At 33.9% G+C, this 18,486-nt stretch overlaps 1 protein-coding gene across 2 annotated transcripts; it reads left to right on the plus strand.

The window, feature by feature from the left end:
* Positions 1-14,686: 14,686 nt before the first annotated feature.
* LOC132184212 (transcription termination factor MTERF2, chloroplastic) lies at positions 14,687-18,470 on the plus strand. Of its 2 annotated transcripts, XM_059597759.2 has the most exons (6): positions 14,687-15,391; positions 15,611-16,019; positions 16,249-16,464; positions 16,778-16,885; positions 17,138-17,412; positions 17,664-18,470. In XM_059597759.2, the coding sequence occupies exons 1-6, from the start codon at positions 14,769-14,771 to the stop codon at positions 17,914-17,916; spliced, it is 1,884 nt and encodes a 627-aa protein (XP_059453742.1). In that variant the 5' UTR covers positions 14,687-14,768; the 3' UTR covers positions 17,917-18,470. The 2 variants fall into 2 exon arrangements, with proteins under 2 accessions (XP_059453742.1, XP_059453749.1); XM_059597766.2 differs by lacking the exon at positions 16,249-16,464.
* Positions 18,471-18,486: the final 16 nt, after the last annotated feature.

Consider the following 18,486-nt stretch of genomic DNA (forward strand, 5'->3'; position numbering starts at 1 on the left):
AGACCAATTATTTCGTACCTATATGTGGCTTTCTAAAACTATCATTAGATTAAAATGCAAAAAATTAACATATATAGTAAATCAGTTTCCTCCAAACTGGTTTACATTGCGCATTTTTATAAATATGTGACAAATAGATGCTCTAAATGTAAATGATAATTATATGTTTTGAAGATGCACATTAATTTGGAAACCATTTATTTTCTTCATTAAGACAATTAAATATAGAGTTAAATACTAAAAACCCCTTAGGGTTTGGACACTTTATTTTTTTCCCCTTAGGTTTTGATTTGTATCATAGGAGGTACTTGTGGTTTTAATAAAGACCAAATTGGTCATTCCATCAATTGACCGTTAGTTGACTTAGCGAAAGTCCAAGTCACTGACACATGAACCAATTAAAATTCTACACCTGGCATAAGTGGCCACGTCATCAGTGATGACATGGCCACCTAATTAAATTTTTTATTTTATTTTTAAAAAATTTTTAAAAAATATTTTTTCAAAAAAAAAAAATTTGGGGGGCCACCCCCATCTGGCCGGATGAGAGTGGCCGAGCCACCCCCAGTACCCACTGGTGGTGGCTCGGCCACCCCCTTGGTGCCCAAGAGGGTGGCCGAAACCACCCCCAACCTTAAAAGCTTTCCTAGTCTCTTCGATAACCTTTCTATATTTTCTCTCTCAAAAGAAAGCATCTCCAAAACGCGCGATTCCCATTGCTAGGGTTTGCGTGTTTAGTGGAAGAAAGGAAATCACTCTTCACTCTCCCAAAACTTACTGTATGTTTTCCCTCCAAATTCTCTCTTCAATGCCTTCGATCTTTTGTTTTTAGTGCTCTTCTGCCCTGGGCCCTGGCATTGCTCTTCGTACGCTATTCTAGAGTGCGAAGAAGTTGTCTGTTTTGAGGAAAATTGTTCTTTGTGAAAATCTTTTGGATTGTTCATGGGCCACCCCCAAATGGCCAAGGGGTGGCCCCCCAATTTTTTTTTTATTTTTTTATTTTTTTGAAAAAATATTTTTTTTTAATTTTTTTAAAAATAAAATAAAAAATTTAATTAGGTGGTCACATCATCATTGGTGACATGGCCACTTATGCCAAGTGTCGAATTTTAATTGGTCCACATGTTAGTGACGTGGACTTCCATTAAGTCAACTAACGGTCAATCGATGGAATGACCAATTTGGTCTTTATTAAAACCACAGGTACCTTATGTGATACAAATCAAAACCCATGGAGAAAAAAATAAAGTATTCAAACCCTAAGGGGGTTTTTAGTATTTAACCCTTAAATATATTACAAATAAAATCCCTGCATTTTAATTGTAAATTTTCCAAATTCAAAGAAAAATGTACAAAAGAGAAGTAATAAATTTGAATCAATATAATATAGAAAAAAATATAAGGGACACAAGCGAAAACTGAAGAACATAACCACATGATAAAGATAAATAGAGAGAGGCTTCGAAAAACCCTAGAGGAGAAGAAAGTGTGCTTCCAATCTTTCCGAAGGCGGGGAAGGTGAATCAAGAGTAGAAAGCGAGTCTATTGGTATCGGTGTGGTTAATGGCTGAAGATTTTTTCAGCTGGAACACAACAAGTGAGGCCAAAAGGGAGATAGTTTAAGTGGTAGGGATTCCAGTCTCCCAAAGGTATGACAAGTACTTTGGGCTTCCAGCTTTGGTGGGCAAATCCAGAACTAAAGCTTTTCAGAATATTAAAGATAAAGTGCGGAAAAGACTGCAGGATTGGAAACTGAAGTTCCTGTCTCAAGCGGGGAAGGAGATTTTATTGAAGGCAGTTATTCAGGCTATTCCTACATATAGCATGAGTGTCTTCCTTTTACCAAAAGGTTTGTGCACGGAGATTAATGCAATTATGCAAAAATTTTGGTGGGATCAAAAGGAAAGCGAAAAAAGGATCCATTGGATGAGTTGTGCCCATATGGGGGTGTCGAAACAAAGAGGCGAAATGGGTTTTCGTGATCTACCAAGTTTTAATAAAGCATTACTAGCAAAGCAATGATGGAGATTAATGCAATTTCCGGACAGTTTGACAGCCCAAATCATTAAAGCAAAGTACTACCCTGGGTCAAATTTTATGGAAGCAAGCCTTGGTTCAAAACCATCATTTGCTTGGCGTAGCATTTTTGGAGCGAGGGACCTGCTCCATGAAGGTTTGTGTTGGAGAATCGGCAATGGGAATAGAGTCAGAATCTGGGGAGATAGGTGGATTCCGAACCCAACTACGTACACGATCCAATCTCCACCTAAGAAACTTGATCCTTGTGCAACGATAAGGGAGCTGATTGACCCAAGCACGGGCTGGTGGAATCAAGATCTGCTTCGGGAACTCTTTACGCAGGATGAGCTGATGGCCATTAATTCTATACCAATCTGTGCAACAACACAACTTGACACACTAATATGGAGGTGCACCAACACAAGAAGTTTCACTGTCAAGAGTGCTTACCATTTGGCCAAGGAGTTGGACGCAAAAAGACAACCGGAGAGTTCAAGAAGGATGGGGGACAAAGAGTTATGGAGCATATTGTGGAAGCTACCTTTGACAAATGTAGAAAAAAATTTCATGTGGAGGGCAAGCCACAATCTCCTTCCGACAAGAGATAATCTCCTAAGGCGAAAGGTAGTTCAAGACCCTATGTGCCCCATCTGCAACAATGAAGGTGAGACAGTATACCATATCTTGTGGGACTGCCCTTCCGAGAGAGATGTGTGGGGGATGAGTCATCGGGCTCTGTAGAAATTTGCTCATAGTGGCCCTGAGTTAGTACATGTTTATTTTTTGAAGAACTGAGTTAGTACATGTTGCTGAGGAGATATGGACAAGATATTCTCTCCACCTTCATTCGGACAGCAAGGAAGATATGGTTCAGACGGAACAGTTTTGTTCATGGAGACGAATTTTCACATCCAAATAGAATTATTTCGGAAGTGGAAAGCCATACAAAAGAGTTTAAACAGGTATTTGACTCTGAACAATCACTCATGGCTGTTAACACACCCCTACCAGAAGTAGCATGGACGAAACCGCCCCCGGGTTGGTGGAAGATTAATTGGGATTTTGCTATCGATAAGACCCAATGTCAAACAGGGATGGGGATGCTAGTTAGGGACCAAACTGGAACGGTGATAGCAGCCAAGTGTCTCTCCCGTGCAGGCAATTTAGAACCAACGGCTGGGGAAGCTTTGGCATGTAACATCTCGTATCTCATATATGCGGAAAAACTGTAATCATCAATACAAAAAAAAATACTGTTAAAATACTTTTCTTTATACAAAAATACCCAAAGCTATGTCGTACAAGGCATTTATACAAATCTATCCGACAGTCTAAACTCTAGACAAAACTTAACCAACTTGGAATCTCTGTACATCTCAATATGAATCTCTAATCACAACTGCATAATTACCTTGATTTTCTATTCCTGCAAGCACTACAAAAACTGTGAAGTAGTGAGTCAATTGATTTCCGACAATATAAATCATTGTTGAATCATATATATAGCAAAATGCTAGACAAGTTATAAAACCACAAAAATCCGTATTATTGGATATCAATATCATACTCAGTAAGTAAGAATACTTACAGTGGATTACATGAATGGATCATCAAAGGTAATTACTTGAAACCCGTTCTGCTGCAGTTGGTCCATACCCATAACAATCCCTTCACTGACTTTCTTTCTCTCTCTCTCTCTCTCGCCTAAACTCTCTTTCTTCCTCTTCAGCTCTCTGTCTTAAATTCCATCTCACTCTCGGTTTCTCTCCTCTCTTACTCACGTAAATTCTATGATGAAGCAATGTGTTGAGCAGGAGAGATGACTTAAATATACGAAATAAAGTAAGATGGAATGAAGAAAGAAGAAGAAAGGAAAGAAAAAAAATATTAAATAAAGGAAATAATATAATAGGAATAAGAAAGAAAGAGTGAGAGTTGTCGGCAGAGGGAGAAAAGAAAAGAAGAAAGAATAAAATATAATAAGAATAAAATAATAATAAGAAAGAAAAAGAGGGAGTAGGTGAGTGAGAGTGTCGGGGGAGAAAAGAAATAAGAAAGAATAAAATATATAATAAGAATAAAATAATATAAAATAAGAATATAAAAAGGATTAAGAAAGAAGTTTAGGTGTGAACGCAAAATTTAGGTTTGAATAAAAAGAATAAAAAAAAGAGAAAGTGGGATCATTGTTCGGCTGGGTTGGTGAAAATGAATAAAGAAAAAAACAAGCATCAGTTAATAATTCAAAGTATGAGAATAAGTGGGTGTGGGGCTGCTGTGAAGAAAAAAATGGGGAAAAGTAGGCGTGAAAGTTAGGTTTCACTCCAATATATTAAAAACAGATCTAATAAAATATTAAATATTATTCTCACCTAATTTCCCTTAATAATCTGAATCCCACAAATTCCTTACTCATAAAATCAATCACCAATTATTACAATCATACTCCAAATTATACCAATCAATCATCAATTATCATATCTCTTAAATCTCCCAATAAAATAATCAATATAAAATCATCATCATGATATAATAACCTCAAATCAATATTCATTCCAATAATATTCATAAGATCTAATAAATTCCTCAAGAATAAATATTATTACCTAATATCATCAATAAATATCTCAACCTCAAAGTAAATGCCATTACCTAATATGAATATTAATATAATCATAGCATCAATTTAATATCTCTAAAATAAGACTTTAAAAATCTGGGGTGCTACAATCTTCCCTCCTTATTAGAATTTCGTCCTCGAAATTAAAGCCCATAAATTACCACCTATCTTCAAATTGAGCAACCCAAATTAAAAACAAATCATACTTGAACCATAACTTACTCAAGTTACTATAAAAATTTTTAAATTCAATCTGTTCATAAATAAATATCATAACATATTCCATACCCAGGCGATGTGAGACTCCACAAGCACTCTTCTTGGGCACCAGTGTCACCGTTGGCAATCCTCAGGGAATTTCTTCATTCTCGGCCCTTAACTTTTGGCCCTTATACATTTCATTGTGTCTTAACTGACACCATTATAATATAACCCACTTTTGGCATCACCAACGTGTGTTCACTAGCGACCCTCATAGGCTTGTGCAAACTCCCACCATCTCAGGCTGGGTAATGTTTTGATACCATTTGTAACATCCCAATATTTCTAGCCCAGTTTCACCTAGTAACTAGGCAATGTGAGACTTAGCACCCATGACTATCTCTATAAACTACCCACTCAATGTGGGCTTCTTCTCGTCTTCCCAATATGGGACCGGGGTGTTACAAACTCCCCCTCTTAAAACGTCATGTAGTGCTTCAATACCACATGACCTGGCGTTACTAGGTGGCTCTGATACCATTATTGTAACGATCTGATCTCATATATGCGGAAAAACTGTAATCATCAATACAAAAAAAATACTGTTAAAATACTTTTCTTTATACAAAAATACCCAAAGCTATGTCGTACAAGGCATTTATACAAATCTATCCGACAGTCTAAACTCTAGACAAAACTTAACCAACTTGGAATCTCTGTACATCTCAATATGAATCTCTAATCACAACTGCATAATTACCTTGATTTTCCATTCCTGCAAGCACTACAAAAACTGTGAAGTAGTGAGTCAATTGATTTCCGACAATATAAATCATTGTTGAATCATATATATAGCAAAATGCTAGACAAGTTATAAAACCACAAAAATCCGTATTATTGGATATCAATATCATACTCAGTAAGTAAGAATACTTACAGTGGATTACATGAATGGATCATCAAAGGTAATTACTTGAAACCCGTTCTGCTGCAGTTGGTCCATACCCATAACAATCCCTTCACTGACTTTCTTTCTCTCTCTCTCTCTCTCGCCTAAACTCTCTTTCTTCCTCTTCAGCTCTCTGTCTTAAATTCCATCTCACTCTCGGTTTCTCTCCTCTCTTACTCACGTAAATTCTATGATGAAGCAATGTGTTGAGCAGGAGAGATGACTTAAATATACGAAATAAAGTAAGATGGAATGAAGAAAGAAGAAGAAAGGAAAGAAAAAAAATATTAAATAAAGGAAATAATATAATAGGAATAAGAAAGAAAGAGTGAGAGTTGTCGGCAGAGGGAGAAAAGAAAAGAAGAAAGAATAAAATATAATAAGAATAAAATAATAATAAGAAAGAAAAAGAGGGAGTAGGTGAGTGAGAGTGTCGGGGGAGAAAAGAAATAAGAAAGAATAAAATATATAATAAGAATAAAATAATATAAAATAAGAATATAAAAAGGATTAAGAAAGAAGTTTAGGTGTGAACGCAAAATTTAGGTTTGAATAAAAAGAATAAAAAAAAGAGAAAGTGGGATCATTGTTCGGCTGGGTTGGTGAAAATGAATAAAGAAAAAAACAAGCATCAGTTAATAATTCAAAGTATGAGAATAAGTGGGTGTGGGGCTGCTGTGAAGAAAAAAATGGGGAAAAGTAGGCGTGAAAGTTAGGTTTCACTCCAATATATTAAAAACAGATCTAATAAAATATTAAATATTATTCTCACCTAATTTCCCTTAATAATCTGAATCCCACAAATTCCTTACTCATAAAATCAATCACCAATTATTACAATCATACTCCAAATTATACCAATCAATCATCAATTATCATATCTCTTAAATCTCCCAATAAAATAATCAATATAAAATCATCATCATGATATAATAACCTCAAATCAATATTCATTCCAATAATATTCATAAGATCTAATAAATTCCTCAAGAATAAATATTATTACCTAATATCATCAATAAATATCTCAACCTCAAAGTAAATGCCATTACCTAATATGAATATTAATATAATCATAGCATCAATTTAATATCTCTAAAATAAGACTTTAAAAATCTGGGGTGCTACAATCTTCCCTCCTTATTAGAATTTCGTCCTCGAAATTAAAGCCCATAAATTACCACCTATCTTCAAATTGAGCAACCCAAATTAAAAACAAATCATACTTGAACCATAACTTACTCAAGTTACTATAAAAATTTTTAAATTCAATCTGTTCATAAATAAATATCATAACATATTCCATACCCAGGCGATGTGAGACTCCACAAGCACTCTTCTTGGGCACCAGTGTCACCGTTGGCAATCCTCAGGGAATTTCTTCATTCTCGGCCCTTAACTTTTGGCCCTTATACATTTCATTGTGTCTTAACTGACACCATTATAATATAACCCACTTTTGGCATCACCAACGTGTGTTCACTAGCGACCCTCATAGGCTTGTGCAAACTCCCACCATCTCAGGCTGGGTAATGTTTTGATACCATTTGTAACATCCCAATATTTCTAGCCCAGTTTCACCTAGTAACTAGGCAATGTGAGACTTAGCACCCATGACTATCTCTATAAACTACCCACTCAATGTGGGCTTCTTCTCGTCTTCCCAATATGGGACCGGGGTGTTACAAACTCCCCCTCTTAAAACGTCATGTAGTGCTTCAATACCACATGACCTGGCGTTACTAGGTGGCTCTGATACCATTATTGTAACGATCTGATCTCATATATGCGGAAAAACTGTAATCATCAATACAAAAAAAATACTGTTAAAATACTTTTCTTTATACAAAAATACCCAAAGCTATGTCGTACAAGGCATTTATACAAATCTATCCGACAGTCTAAACTCTAGACAAAACTTAACCAACTTGGAATCTCTGTACATCTCAATATGAATCTCTAATCACAACTGCATAATTACCTTGATTTTCCATTCCTGCAAGCACTACAAAAACTGTGAAGTAGTGAGTCAATTGATTTCCGACAATATAAATCATTGTTGAATCATATATATAGCAAAATGCTAGACAAGTTATAAAACCACAAAAATCCGTATTATTGGATATCAATATCATACTCAGTAAGTAAGAATACTTACAGTGGATTACATGAATGGATCATCAAAGGTAATTACTTGAAACCCGTTCTGCTGCAGTTGGTCCATACCCATAACAATCCCTTCACTGACTTTCTTTCTCTCTCTCTCTCTCTCGCCTAAACTCTCTTTCTTCCTCTTCAGCTCTCTGTCTTAAATTCCATCTCACTCTCGGTTTCTCTCCTCTCTTACTCACGTAAATTCTATGATGAAGCAATGTGTTGAGCAGGAGAGATGACTTAAATATACGAAATAAAGTAAGATGGAATGAAGAAAGAAGAAGAAAGGAAAGAAAAAAAATATTAAATAAAGGAAATAATATAATAGGAATAAGAAAGAAAGAGTGAGAGTTGTCGGCAGAGGGAGAAAAGAAAAGAAGAAAGAATAAAATATAATAAGAATAAAATAATAATAAGAAAGAAAAAGAGGGAGTAGGTGAGTGAGAGTGTCGGGGGAGAAAAGAAATAAGAAAGAATAAAATATATAATAAGAATAAAATAATATAAAATAAGAATATAAAAAGGATTAAGAAAGAAGTTTAGGTGTGAACGCAAAATTTAGGTTTGAATAAAAAGAATAAAAAAAAGAGAAAGTGGGATCATTGTTCGGCTGGGTTGGTGAAAATGAATAAAGAAAAAAACAAGCATCAGTTAATAATTCAAAGTATGAGAATAAGTGGGTGTGGGGCTGCTGTGAAGAAAAAAATGGGGAAAAGTAGGCGTGAAAGTTAGGTTTCACTCCAATATATTAAAAACAGATCTAATAAAATATTAAATATTATTCTCACCTAATTTCCCTTAATAATCTGAATCCCACAAATTCCTTACTCATAAAATCAATCACCAATTATTACAATCATACTCCAAATTATACCAATCAATCATCAATTATCATATCTCTTAAATCTCCCAATAAAATAATCAATATAAAATCATCATCATGATATAATAACCTCAAATCAATATTCATTCCAATAATATTCATAAGATCTAATAAATTCCTCAAGAATAAATATTATTACCTAATATCATCAATAAATATCTCAACCTCAAAGTAAATGCCATTACCTAATATGAATATTAATATAATCATAGCATCAATTTAATATCTCTAAAATAAGACTTTAAAAATCTGGGGTGCTACATGGCATCTCTTCATGCAATACGCTGGTGCCAAGAATTAGGAAGACGAGCTATTATCTTAGAAGGGAACGCGAAACAAGTAGTGGACACGATAAACTCCAATGTCAACAATGAAAGCAGATTTGGTCACATTGTGGAGGATATTCGCCAATTTCTAAAGACATTTCCTAAGTGGCGCTGTGTTTTTGTAAACTGGAAGGCAAATGCCGCGGCTCATGGATTAGCTAAGGGGGCAACAAAATTTATCATGGATAGGGAATGGAAGGGGGAAACCCCGGATTGTATCTGTGATATTATTGAGATTGAGAAAATTACTCTATCTCAAGATTAATTGATGAATGACACAAATTCTCTTCAAAAAAAAAAAAAAAAAGGATAAATAGAGAGAAAATGAAAATACTAATATAATTGGAAAAAAAAAATTGTAGTATATATTTTCATTGAGAAACAATGATCAGAAACTCTCTATCTCTTTCTCTCTCTTGTCTTTTTCATAAATTGAGTATAAAATTTACAAAATAACATTGAGATATAAATAGAAAACAAGAAAAGAAAAAAAGAAAAAAAAAGAGAGAGAGGGAGAGAGAAAGAGAGAATTTGGGAACCTTTTGTTTTTTTTTCATTAAGATGTCAATTAAATGCATTCCAAAAAAACCCCTACATTTTAATTGTCTCACATTGAAGATATAAACAGAAATCAAGAGAACATAAAAAGAAAAATAGAGAGAGAAAGAGAAAATTTGGGAGCCTTTTGTTTTCTTCATTAAGACAATTAAATATATTACAAATAAAACCCCTAAGTTGTAATTGTAAAATTACCTGAATTCAACATAAAATTTGCAAAAGATAAGTAATCAATTTGAATAAAAATAATATATAATTTAGAAAAAAACATATGAGGGACGCAACAAAAATTGAAGAACATAACCGCAGGATAAAGATAAAAAAAAATTAAAATAATAAAATTAAATAAAAATAAAAATAAAAATACTAATATAATTAAAAAGAACTCTTATAACAACAACAACAACAACAAAAAGGAGAAAAAAATTGTATTATATTTTTTTAATTGTCTCACATTGAGATTACAAACAGAAATCAAGATAATATAAAAAGCAAAATAGAGAGAGAAAGAAAGAAAATTTGGGTACATTTTGTTTTATTCATTAAGACAATTAAATATATTACAAATAAAATCCCTAAATTTCAATTGTAAAATTTCTTGAATTCAATGTAAAATTTGCAAAAGAGAAGTAATCAATTTGAAAAAAAATAATATATAATTTGAAAAAAAAAAAAAAAAAACAAGGGTCACAAATGAAAATTGAAGAACATAACCACAAGATAAAGATAACAAAAAAAAAAAAAAAAAAGAGAAAAAAATTGTATTATAGTTTTTCGTTGAGAAACAACGATTGGAAACACTCTCTCTCTTTTCTTTTTCATAATTTGAGAATAAAATTTACAAAATAACATTGAGATATAAATAGAAAGCAAGAAAAGAAAAAAAAAATAAACAGAGAGAGAGAAAGAGAGAATTTGGGAACATTTTCTTTTCTTCATGAAGATATCAATTAAATGAATTCCAAATAAAACCTCTACGTTTTAATTGTCTCATATTGAGGATATAAAGACAAAGTAAGAGAAGATAAAAATAAAAATAGAGAGAAAGAAAAAATTTGATAACCTTTTGTTTTCTTTATTAAGACAATTAAATATATTACAAATAAAACCTCTAAGTTTTAATTGTAAAATTTCCTGAATTCAATGTAAAATTTGCATAAGAGAAGTAATCATTTTGAATAAAAGTAATATATAATTTAGAAAAAAAAAATACAAGGGACACAATCGAAAATTGAAGAACATAACCACAGGATAAAGATAAAAAAACAAAAAACAAAATAAAATAAAATACTAATATAATTGAAAAGAATTGTTATAACATTAAAAAAAAAAAAAAAAAAATTGTATTATATTTTTTCATTGAGAAACAACAATTGGAAACTCTCTCTCTTGTCTTTTTCATAAATTGAGTGTAAAGTTTACAAAATAACATTGAGATACAAATAGAAACCAAGAGAAGAAAAAAGAAAAAGAAACAGAGAGAGAAAGAGAGAATTTGAAAACATTTTCTTTTCTTCATTAAGACATCAATTAAATGCATTCCAAATAAAACTCCTACATTTTAATTGTCTAATATTGAGGATATAAACAGAAAGCAATAGAAGATAAAAAATAAAAAATAAATAAAAAAAATTGAGAACCTTTTGTTTTATTTATTAAGACAATTAAATATATGACGAGTAAAACCGCTATATTTTAATTGTCTCACATTGATATATATGTAGAAAGTAGAAACCAAGAGAAGATGAAAAGAAAATTAATTAAAGAGACATAATTTATGAACCATTTGTTTTATTCATTAAGACATTATATGCATTACAAATAAAACCCTACTTTTTAAATTCATTATGTTTTAATTGTCTCACCTAAATGAAAGTCTACTTTAAAAAAACCATGTGTCGCAATTCTAGGCACTCCCTAAGATGACCGGTTCACTCACAAAAACAAATGGGTTCAGGACACGTGTTGCTATTTTAGGCACTCTCTAAGCTAAAATTCGCCATATATATATATATATATATATATATATATATATATATATATATATATATATATATATATGATACATGATATGATATGTTATGCTATGATTGAGATATAAATAGAAAGTAAGAGAAGAACAAAGAAAAATAAACAATGAGAGAGAGAAAAGGAGAATTTGGGAACCTTTTATTTTCTTCATCAAGACTTCAATTAAATGCATTCCAAATAAAACCCATACGTTTTAATTGTCTCACATTGAAGATATAAACATAAATCAAGAGAATATAAAAAGAAAAATAGAGAGAGAAAGATAAAATTTAGAAACCTTTTATTTTCTTCATTAAGACAATTAAATATATTACAAATAAAACTCCTATGTTTAAATTGCAAAATTTCCTGAATTCAATGTAAAATTTGAAAAAGAGAAGTAATCAATTTAAATAAAAAATATATATAATTTATATAAAAAAAAATATATAAGGGACACAAACGAAAATTGAAGAACATAACCACATGATAAAGATAAAAATAAAATAAAATAACGAAAAAGGAGAGTTAATTCATATGGAAACCACTTTTATTAGTTAACCAACAATTTAATAGGATTAGGAGTAAGTAAATTAGAACATTAATAGTGTTTAACGGTTTATCATATGTGCCATTAAATTTTAAGTGTACAATGAATGAGTTGTTTTTTGACATGTCCACACAAGAAGGGAGAAGGAGGATTCGAACTAGTGACCTTCGCTTCATGAGGCGAGGTCTTTAGCCGATTGAGCTACCCTTTGGGTACATCGTGTGAGTATTTAAAGGATGTAAGAAGTAGCAAAATTTGAAGTATTGGAAATGAATCAAGCGATGAAAGTAGAGAAAATGAGTAATTTAGTACTCTTGCTTGTTTTGGCTTTGTGCATGAGTCAACCGCTAATCACCAACGCCAGCTGGTTCTCCAAAAGGTATGTTGTTCACATTGAAAATAGGTTATCAAATTATACTCTACAAGCTCATTGTAAGTCTGGAGACCAAGATCTTGGCCTCCAGCATATTTCTCTGGGTAAACAATTCCAATGGGGGTTTTACAACAACTTTTGGGGGGGCACAATCTACTTCTGCAACCTGTCGTGGCCGGGTGGACAATTGACCTTTGATGCTTACAGTTCTGATTTCAATGTTTGTGAACCATGGACGCCATTCACAAGTAAACCTGTTTTGAATTGCGTTTGGCGGGTCCAAGATGATGGAATATACTTGCTCAATGTTGTAAAGAAAAAATATAATTTACAAGAGACATGGGAACATTGGTAAACTTGAAGGCATGTAGATCTATTATAATGAGGTCAGGCAACTTTGTTAATTTTCTCCAATAAATAAAACGAAAAGCACTTTCTGATTTCAACGTTTTAAAGGTTTTTCTCAATAGCATGGTGAATATGTATTGATATATATGAGATGGAAAAAATGAAATAAAACATTCGACTCTCTTTTTTCTCATAAATGTGCAATTTAGTTATTTAACATATTTTTATGTCCAACCTATAACAGCTAATTAATAGATGGATGGAGTAAATTGGCATTAAAACTACAAAATAGGATCCAAATTACATTGAGCTAAAGTTAAATGAGATAAATGACGAATAAGTTGTAGTTTATGGAGAAAAGATATATATAGTTATAAAAAAAATAAAAAACTTTATCAGGAGTGATGATTATATGTTTATAGTTACAAGGGATGTTGGGGTTTTGTTGTAAGAACCAAAAATACAGAATGAAATTTTACTTCAATTCTTAGAATCTAAAAGATTAGCTAGTTTTATCTAGTGATAGAATTGAAGTAAACTTTGTCGGGAGCTTGTGCTTGACTTTCATTTGCATTTTGTGGAAGCTTTTGGAGCTATAACGGCAGATACGCCATGAGACATGCATACATACATGTGGAAATTGCCTTATGGGAATATGTCCCACTAATAGCCTTTTTTTTTTTTTTTTTTTAATGAGATAAATGACAAATAAGTGGTAGTTTATAGAGAAAAGATATATATAGTTATTAAAAATAATAATAATAATAAAAAAATAAAAATAAAAACTTTATCAAGAGTGATGATTATATATTTATATGTTTAGTGATTACATGTTGGGGGGCAGGGGGGGGGGGGGGGCGCTTCATGGTGTTCTTTAACTTCTTGAACAAACTACCATTTTTAATTTAGCCTCATAAATTGACTAGTGTAATACTTTAATGCATCAAACTATCATCTTGTAGTAATTAAGCCTTTCTCTTCGTGTTAATCCATGCTTAGATGCATCAAATATTTAAAGAGTAATGCTACACATACTTCCACTTTCTTACACCATTTTTTTCACACCCATAAGTAGCTTTTAAAATTAAGGGGGGACTTCATGGTGTTTCTTTAACTTATTGAACAAACCACCATTTTTAATTTAGCCTCGTAAATTGACTAGTGTAATACTTAAATACATCAAACTATCATTTTGTAGTAATTAAGCCTCTCTGTTCGTGTTGATCCATACTTAGATGCATCAAATATTTAAAGAGTAATGCTACACATACTCTCACTTTCTTATACCATTTTTCTCCACACCCATAGGTAGCTTCTAAAATTAGCATTTGATTAAAATGCAATAAAGATTCATCTTATATCTAATTATTGTTTTAAAAGCCATCTATAGATATGAGACCCATTATTCCCGACCTATATGTAGCTTTCTAAAACTATCATTGGATTAAAATGCAAAAAATTAACATATAAATAGTAAACTAGTTTTTATAAATATGTGAGAAATAGATGCTCTAAATGTATGTTTATATGTTTTTAAGATACAAGTTAATTTAATAGCATGAGTTGAAAGAAATTTCTTTCGGAAAAATTTTATTAAAAAAAAAAAAAAAAAACGAAAGAATTGATCCAGAAAATGTCCTGACAACTAGACCATGGGACCTTGATGTAAAGCTAATCATCATTTTGTACCAAAGACAAGTGGAGCATTATCTTCCCCAACTCGCGCCGGTGCCACTCCATTCGGCATTCTGTGTGTGTCCATTCCATTGCAAATAACATGCTTTCATGCCCATCCCACTATCACCTCCACCCTCCACACCCCTCTCTACTCCTCCTCCGCCCGAACCCCATCTCCGCCACTATATCCTCCTGTCTCCGCAGACACAACTCCAAGTCCGCCGCCCTCCTCCTCCGCCACCTCTCCCAAGACCCCATTTCCACTCCCCAACACCATGAACACTCTATTCCGGACGAGGATGAAGAAGAAGAAAAGCTCAAGCTTTTACAGCTCTCTCTTGCAACCAAACGCACCCCACAATTCCCAGGCTCTATCTACGCCCAGTCCCCGAGCGACCCAGATGTCCACTCCTCTCTGCCCCCTCTACGAACCCTGCTCCATGGCAAACCTGAAGAGAACGACGACGACGACGAGGAAAAGATTATAATGCGTGCGCTCGAGATTCGGCGCAAGGTCACTGCCGAGATTTTCAAGGAGGCCATGCGAAGGGGCAAGTTTGGAATCACTTACGCCACCAATTTGACGAACAGGTTGGGGTCTTTCATTGACTATGTTATGGTTGAGGCCGCCGCCATGAAGCGCATGCCTGAGTTCTCTGAGTCCACGTTCAATTTCAGGGCCAAGACCGTGATTCAGGACTCGAATGTAGTGCCACTTATAAGGTAAAAGGACAGAGGTTAAATTAGTGACGTTTTGTTGTTTATGTGATGCTATTTGTGGTGTTGTAGCGTAAAGTTGTTGAATTTTTGTCAAATCCAATTGCTCTGATTTGATACCAAGTTGTTATTTGTTTGTGTTTTTGAATTTAGTGAGTCGAAGTGGAAAATAGGGGGTTAAAAAGGGATTATTATGTTAAATTGTGCTTCCTGAATTGTGTATAGGTGGTTGAAACATAATTCAGTGTCGTATCCGAAAATTGGGAAGCTGATTTGCATGTCAAGGGGGAAAATTGAGTCTATAAGACGTGTTGTTGAGTGGTTGAAGTCGATTCGTGTGAAGGGGGAGTTTCTTGGAGTTGCACTCACAAAAGCTGGCGAGAATATTTTGGAGCGCAACAATGATGAGTTGGATGAAATCATTGAGTATCTAGAGTGCAATGGAGTTAGGAGGGATTGGATTGGTTATGTCGTGAGCCGGTGTCCCCCGTTGTTGTCTTACAACATGGAGGAAGTGAGAGCTCGTGTGCAGTTCTACTTGGATATGGGTATGAATGAGAAGGATTTTGGAACAATGGTCTTCGATTATCCCAGGGTGCTTGGCCAGTTTACTATGGAAGAGATGAATGAAAAGGTATTCGATTCCCTGTGTGCTCTTTCATAATTTTGGAGTCTCATAGGATCCATTTTTTATTATGTAGATTATAGTAGCAAAAGCAATTGAAACATGAGGCAGAAGTAATTTTTTTAGAAATCATTCACCGTATCCTGATTGTGTGCGTTGACTTCACTCAATATGATGTGTTCTTAATCACTAACCAATTTGCATAGACATTAAGTGCGATGCTGCTTGTGTTAACCAGGTTAGTTATTTAAAGGAATTTGGCCTTTGTACTGAGGAGGTTGGCAAATTGCTAGCGTTTAAACCACATTTGATGGGCTGTGGCATTGAGGAAACATGGAAGCCTCTTGTTAAGTACCTGTACTACCATGGGATTTCCCGAGATGGAATGAAGAGAATGCTTATGGTTAAACCAATCATCTTCTGTGTTGATTTGGAGACAACCATTGTGCCAAAGGTATCCCTTACTGGTTATATTGTGTATATACTTGGAGATTGTTGTAAATCCGATATTATTACAGAGGTCGACTTCTACAAGCTTGTTGAATTCTTTTGTTTGGGTTTCTTCTCGCTAATGTTGGTCTTACCCCTCAAGTTCTCTCCCTTTGTATCAGTTTCCCCTAATTATTCTTGAATTACATGTTTAGTGAATTCTTTGAACATGACCCAGATATATGTTGTATAAATTTTATGCTTTTTTTTATATTTTATTTTTATTGTTATAATTTATGATAATGGTACTAATATTTCATTTTTCTTTCATTGCAAAGGTGCGATTTTTTCAGGACATAGGCGTTCGAGACGATGCCATTGGCAACATGCTTGTAAAGTTTCCCTCTTTTCTAACATACAGCCTCTACAAGAAGCTCCGGCCAGTGGTTTGTTCCTTTCTCACGTCTCACTATTTTGTGAGGCATTTCTATTTGGCAAAACACAGTCAAAAAGATTAGGGACATCTCCCGACTTGCACGAGTAAAGTTTGTATTAAAATGCTAGTAGGTTATATTTGTTTCTGCTGTCTTATAATTTTTTTTTATTTGTAAAACATGTTAGGCGCAATTTTTTTGGTCCAGCAGCATTACGTCTAATATTGACCTGTAGTGATAAACTGAAATCAGAGTATAATACAGGTCATATTCTTGATGACCAAAGCTGGAGTCAGTGAGAAGGATATTGGGAAGGTTATAGCTTTGGCACCAGAGCTCTTAGGATGCAGCATAGTGAAAAAGCTTGAGGTTAACGTGAAATATTTTCTGTCACTTGGCATACGTGTTCGACAACTGGGTGAGATGATTGCTGATTTTCCCATGCTTCTCCGATACAATCCAGATATCCTCCGTCCAAAGTATCGTTACTTGCGGAGAACTATGGTCCGCCCTCTGAAAGATCTCATCGAGTTTCCCAGGTGAACAGCATCAAAGAGAGTTGTGTTGACCTTAAGTTGATTTTAGAATCTTCTCTATGTTTCTTCATTCTTTTGCTTAAAATAAATTGGGTGATCTATCCTAGTCATCATTAAATGACTTTCCATACTCAAATGAGAGCAAGGTCTCACAAAGAGGCTCTTATATTTTGCAAATTCAGAAAATATACTGTTTTAGAATCTCTTGTCCTTCATATTAGCTTTGACACTGTCCATGATGAACTTGTCTGCAGGTTTTTCAGCTATTCTCTTGATGCCCGGATAATTCCAAGGCATAAGATTTTGGTAGAGAGGCGGATAAATTTAAAGCTGCGCTACATGTTGGCAAGCACCGATGAAGAGTTTGAGAAAAAGGTTGAGGCTATGGTGGAAAGGCGTCGAAGATTTGAAGAAGCCGGTCTCGTGGATGACGACAATCTCTCTGATTCCGAGGCAACTGAGGCCCCTGTGGATAATATTAATCTTTCTGGAAGTGGGGCAATATAGTAAGTTCTGAAACTCAATCTGTCTTGTGTTCCAAGGTCAAAACCAACATAGGTTTTAGGAACCCAGAAGAACAGGCCTTCTTTGAAGGCAATGGAGATGTGTTTCAGAACCTCAAAGTAGCTTTCTTTGTGGTTATGGAATAAAAATGTCAGGTGTTTCTGGAAGATAGACGACAAGCATCTCGAGAATGGAAATGACATGAGAATAGGAGAAAAATGACATTTTATAGTGGGAAAGACAACATTCGTTTCTGAAATCAGAACGACAAGCATCTTGCAAAAGGAAAACAAAATCCTGCCGATTACCAGCATTTTCTGATCCCCTGAACCGGACATGGGTTTGTTCTGGCTATCAGCACTGATGCGAGGTTCAAGGTCCACCACAGCTTGTTATTACCTGTGATACTGGCAGCAACGTCGTTCTTCACGAATCTCCATTGACATTTTCTTTTATCCTTTTTATCGGAAAAGAATGAAAGAAACATAATTGTAATACCAACCATAGTTGTTCTATGATGTTTATATCAGCATTAGTGGTGTCCCTTATGGTATCAACGGTATTCCAGAATTG

Source organism: Corylus avellana, chromosome 2, assembly GCF_965113065.1.
Source record: "Corylus avellana chromosome 2, dhCorAvel1.hap1.2, whole genome shotgun sequence".
Lineage (NCBI taxonomy): Eukaryota > Viridiplantae > Streptophyta > Magnoliopsida > Fagales > Betulaceae > Corylus > Corylus avellana.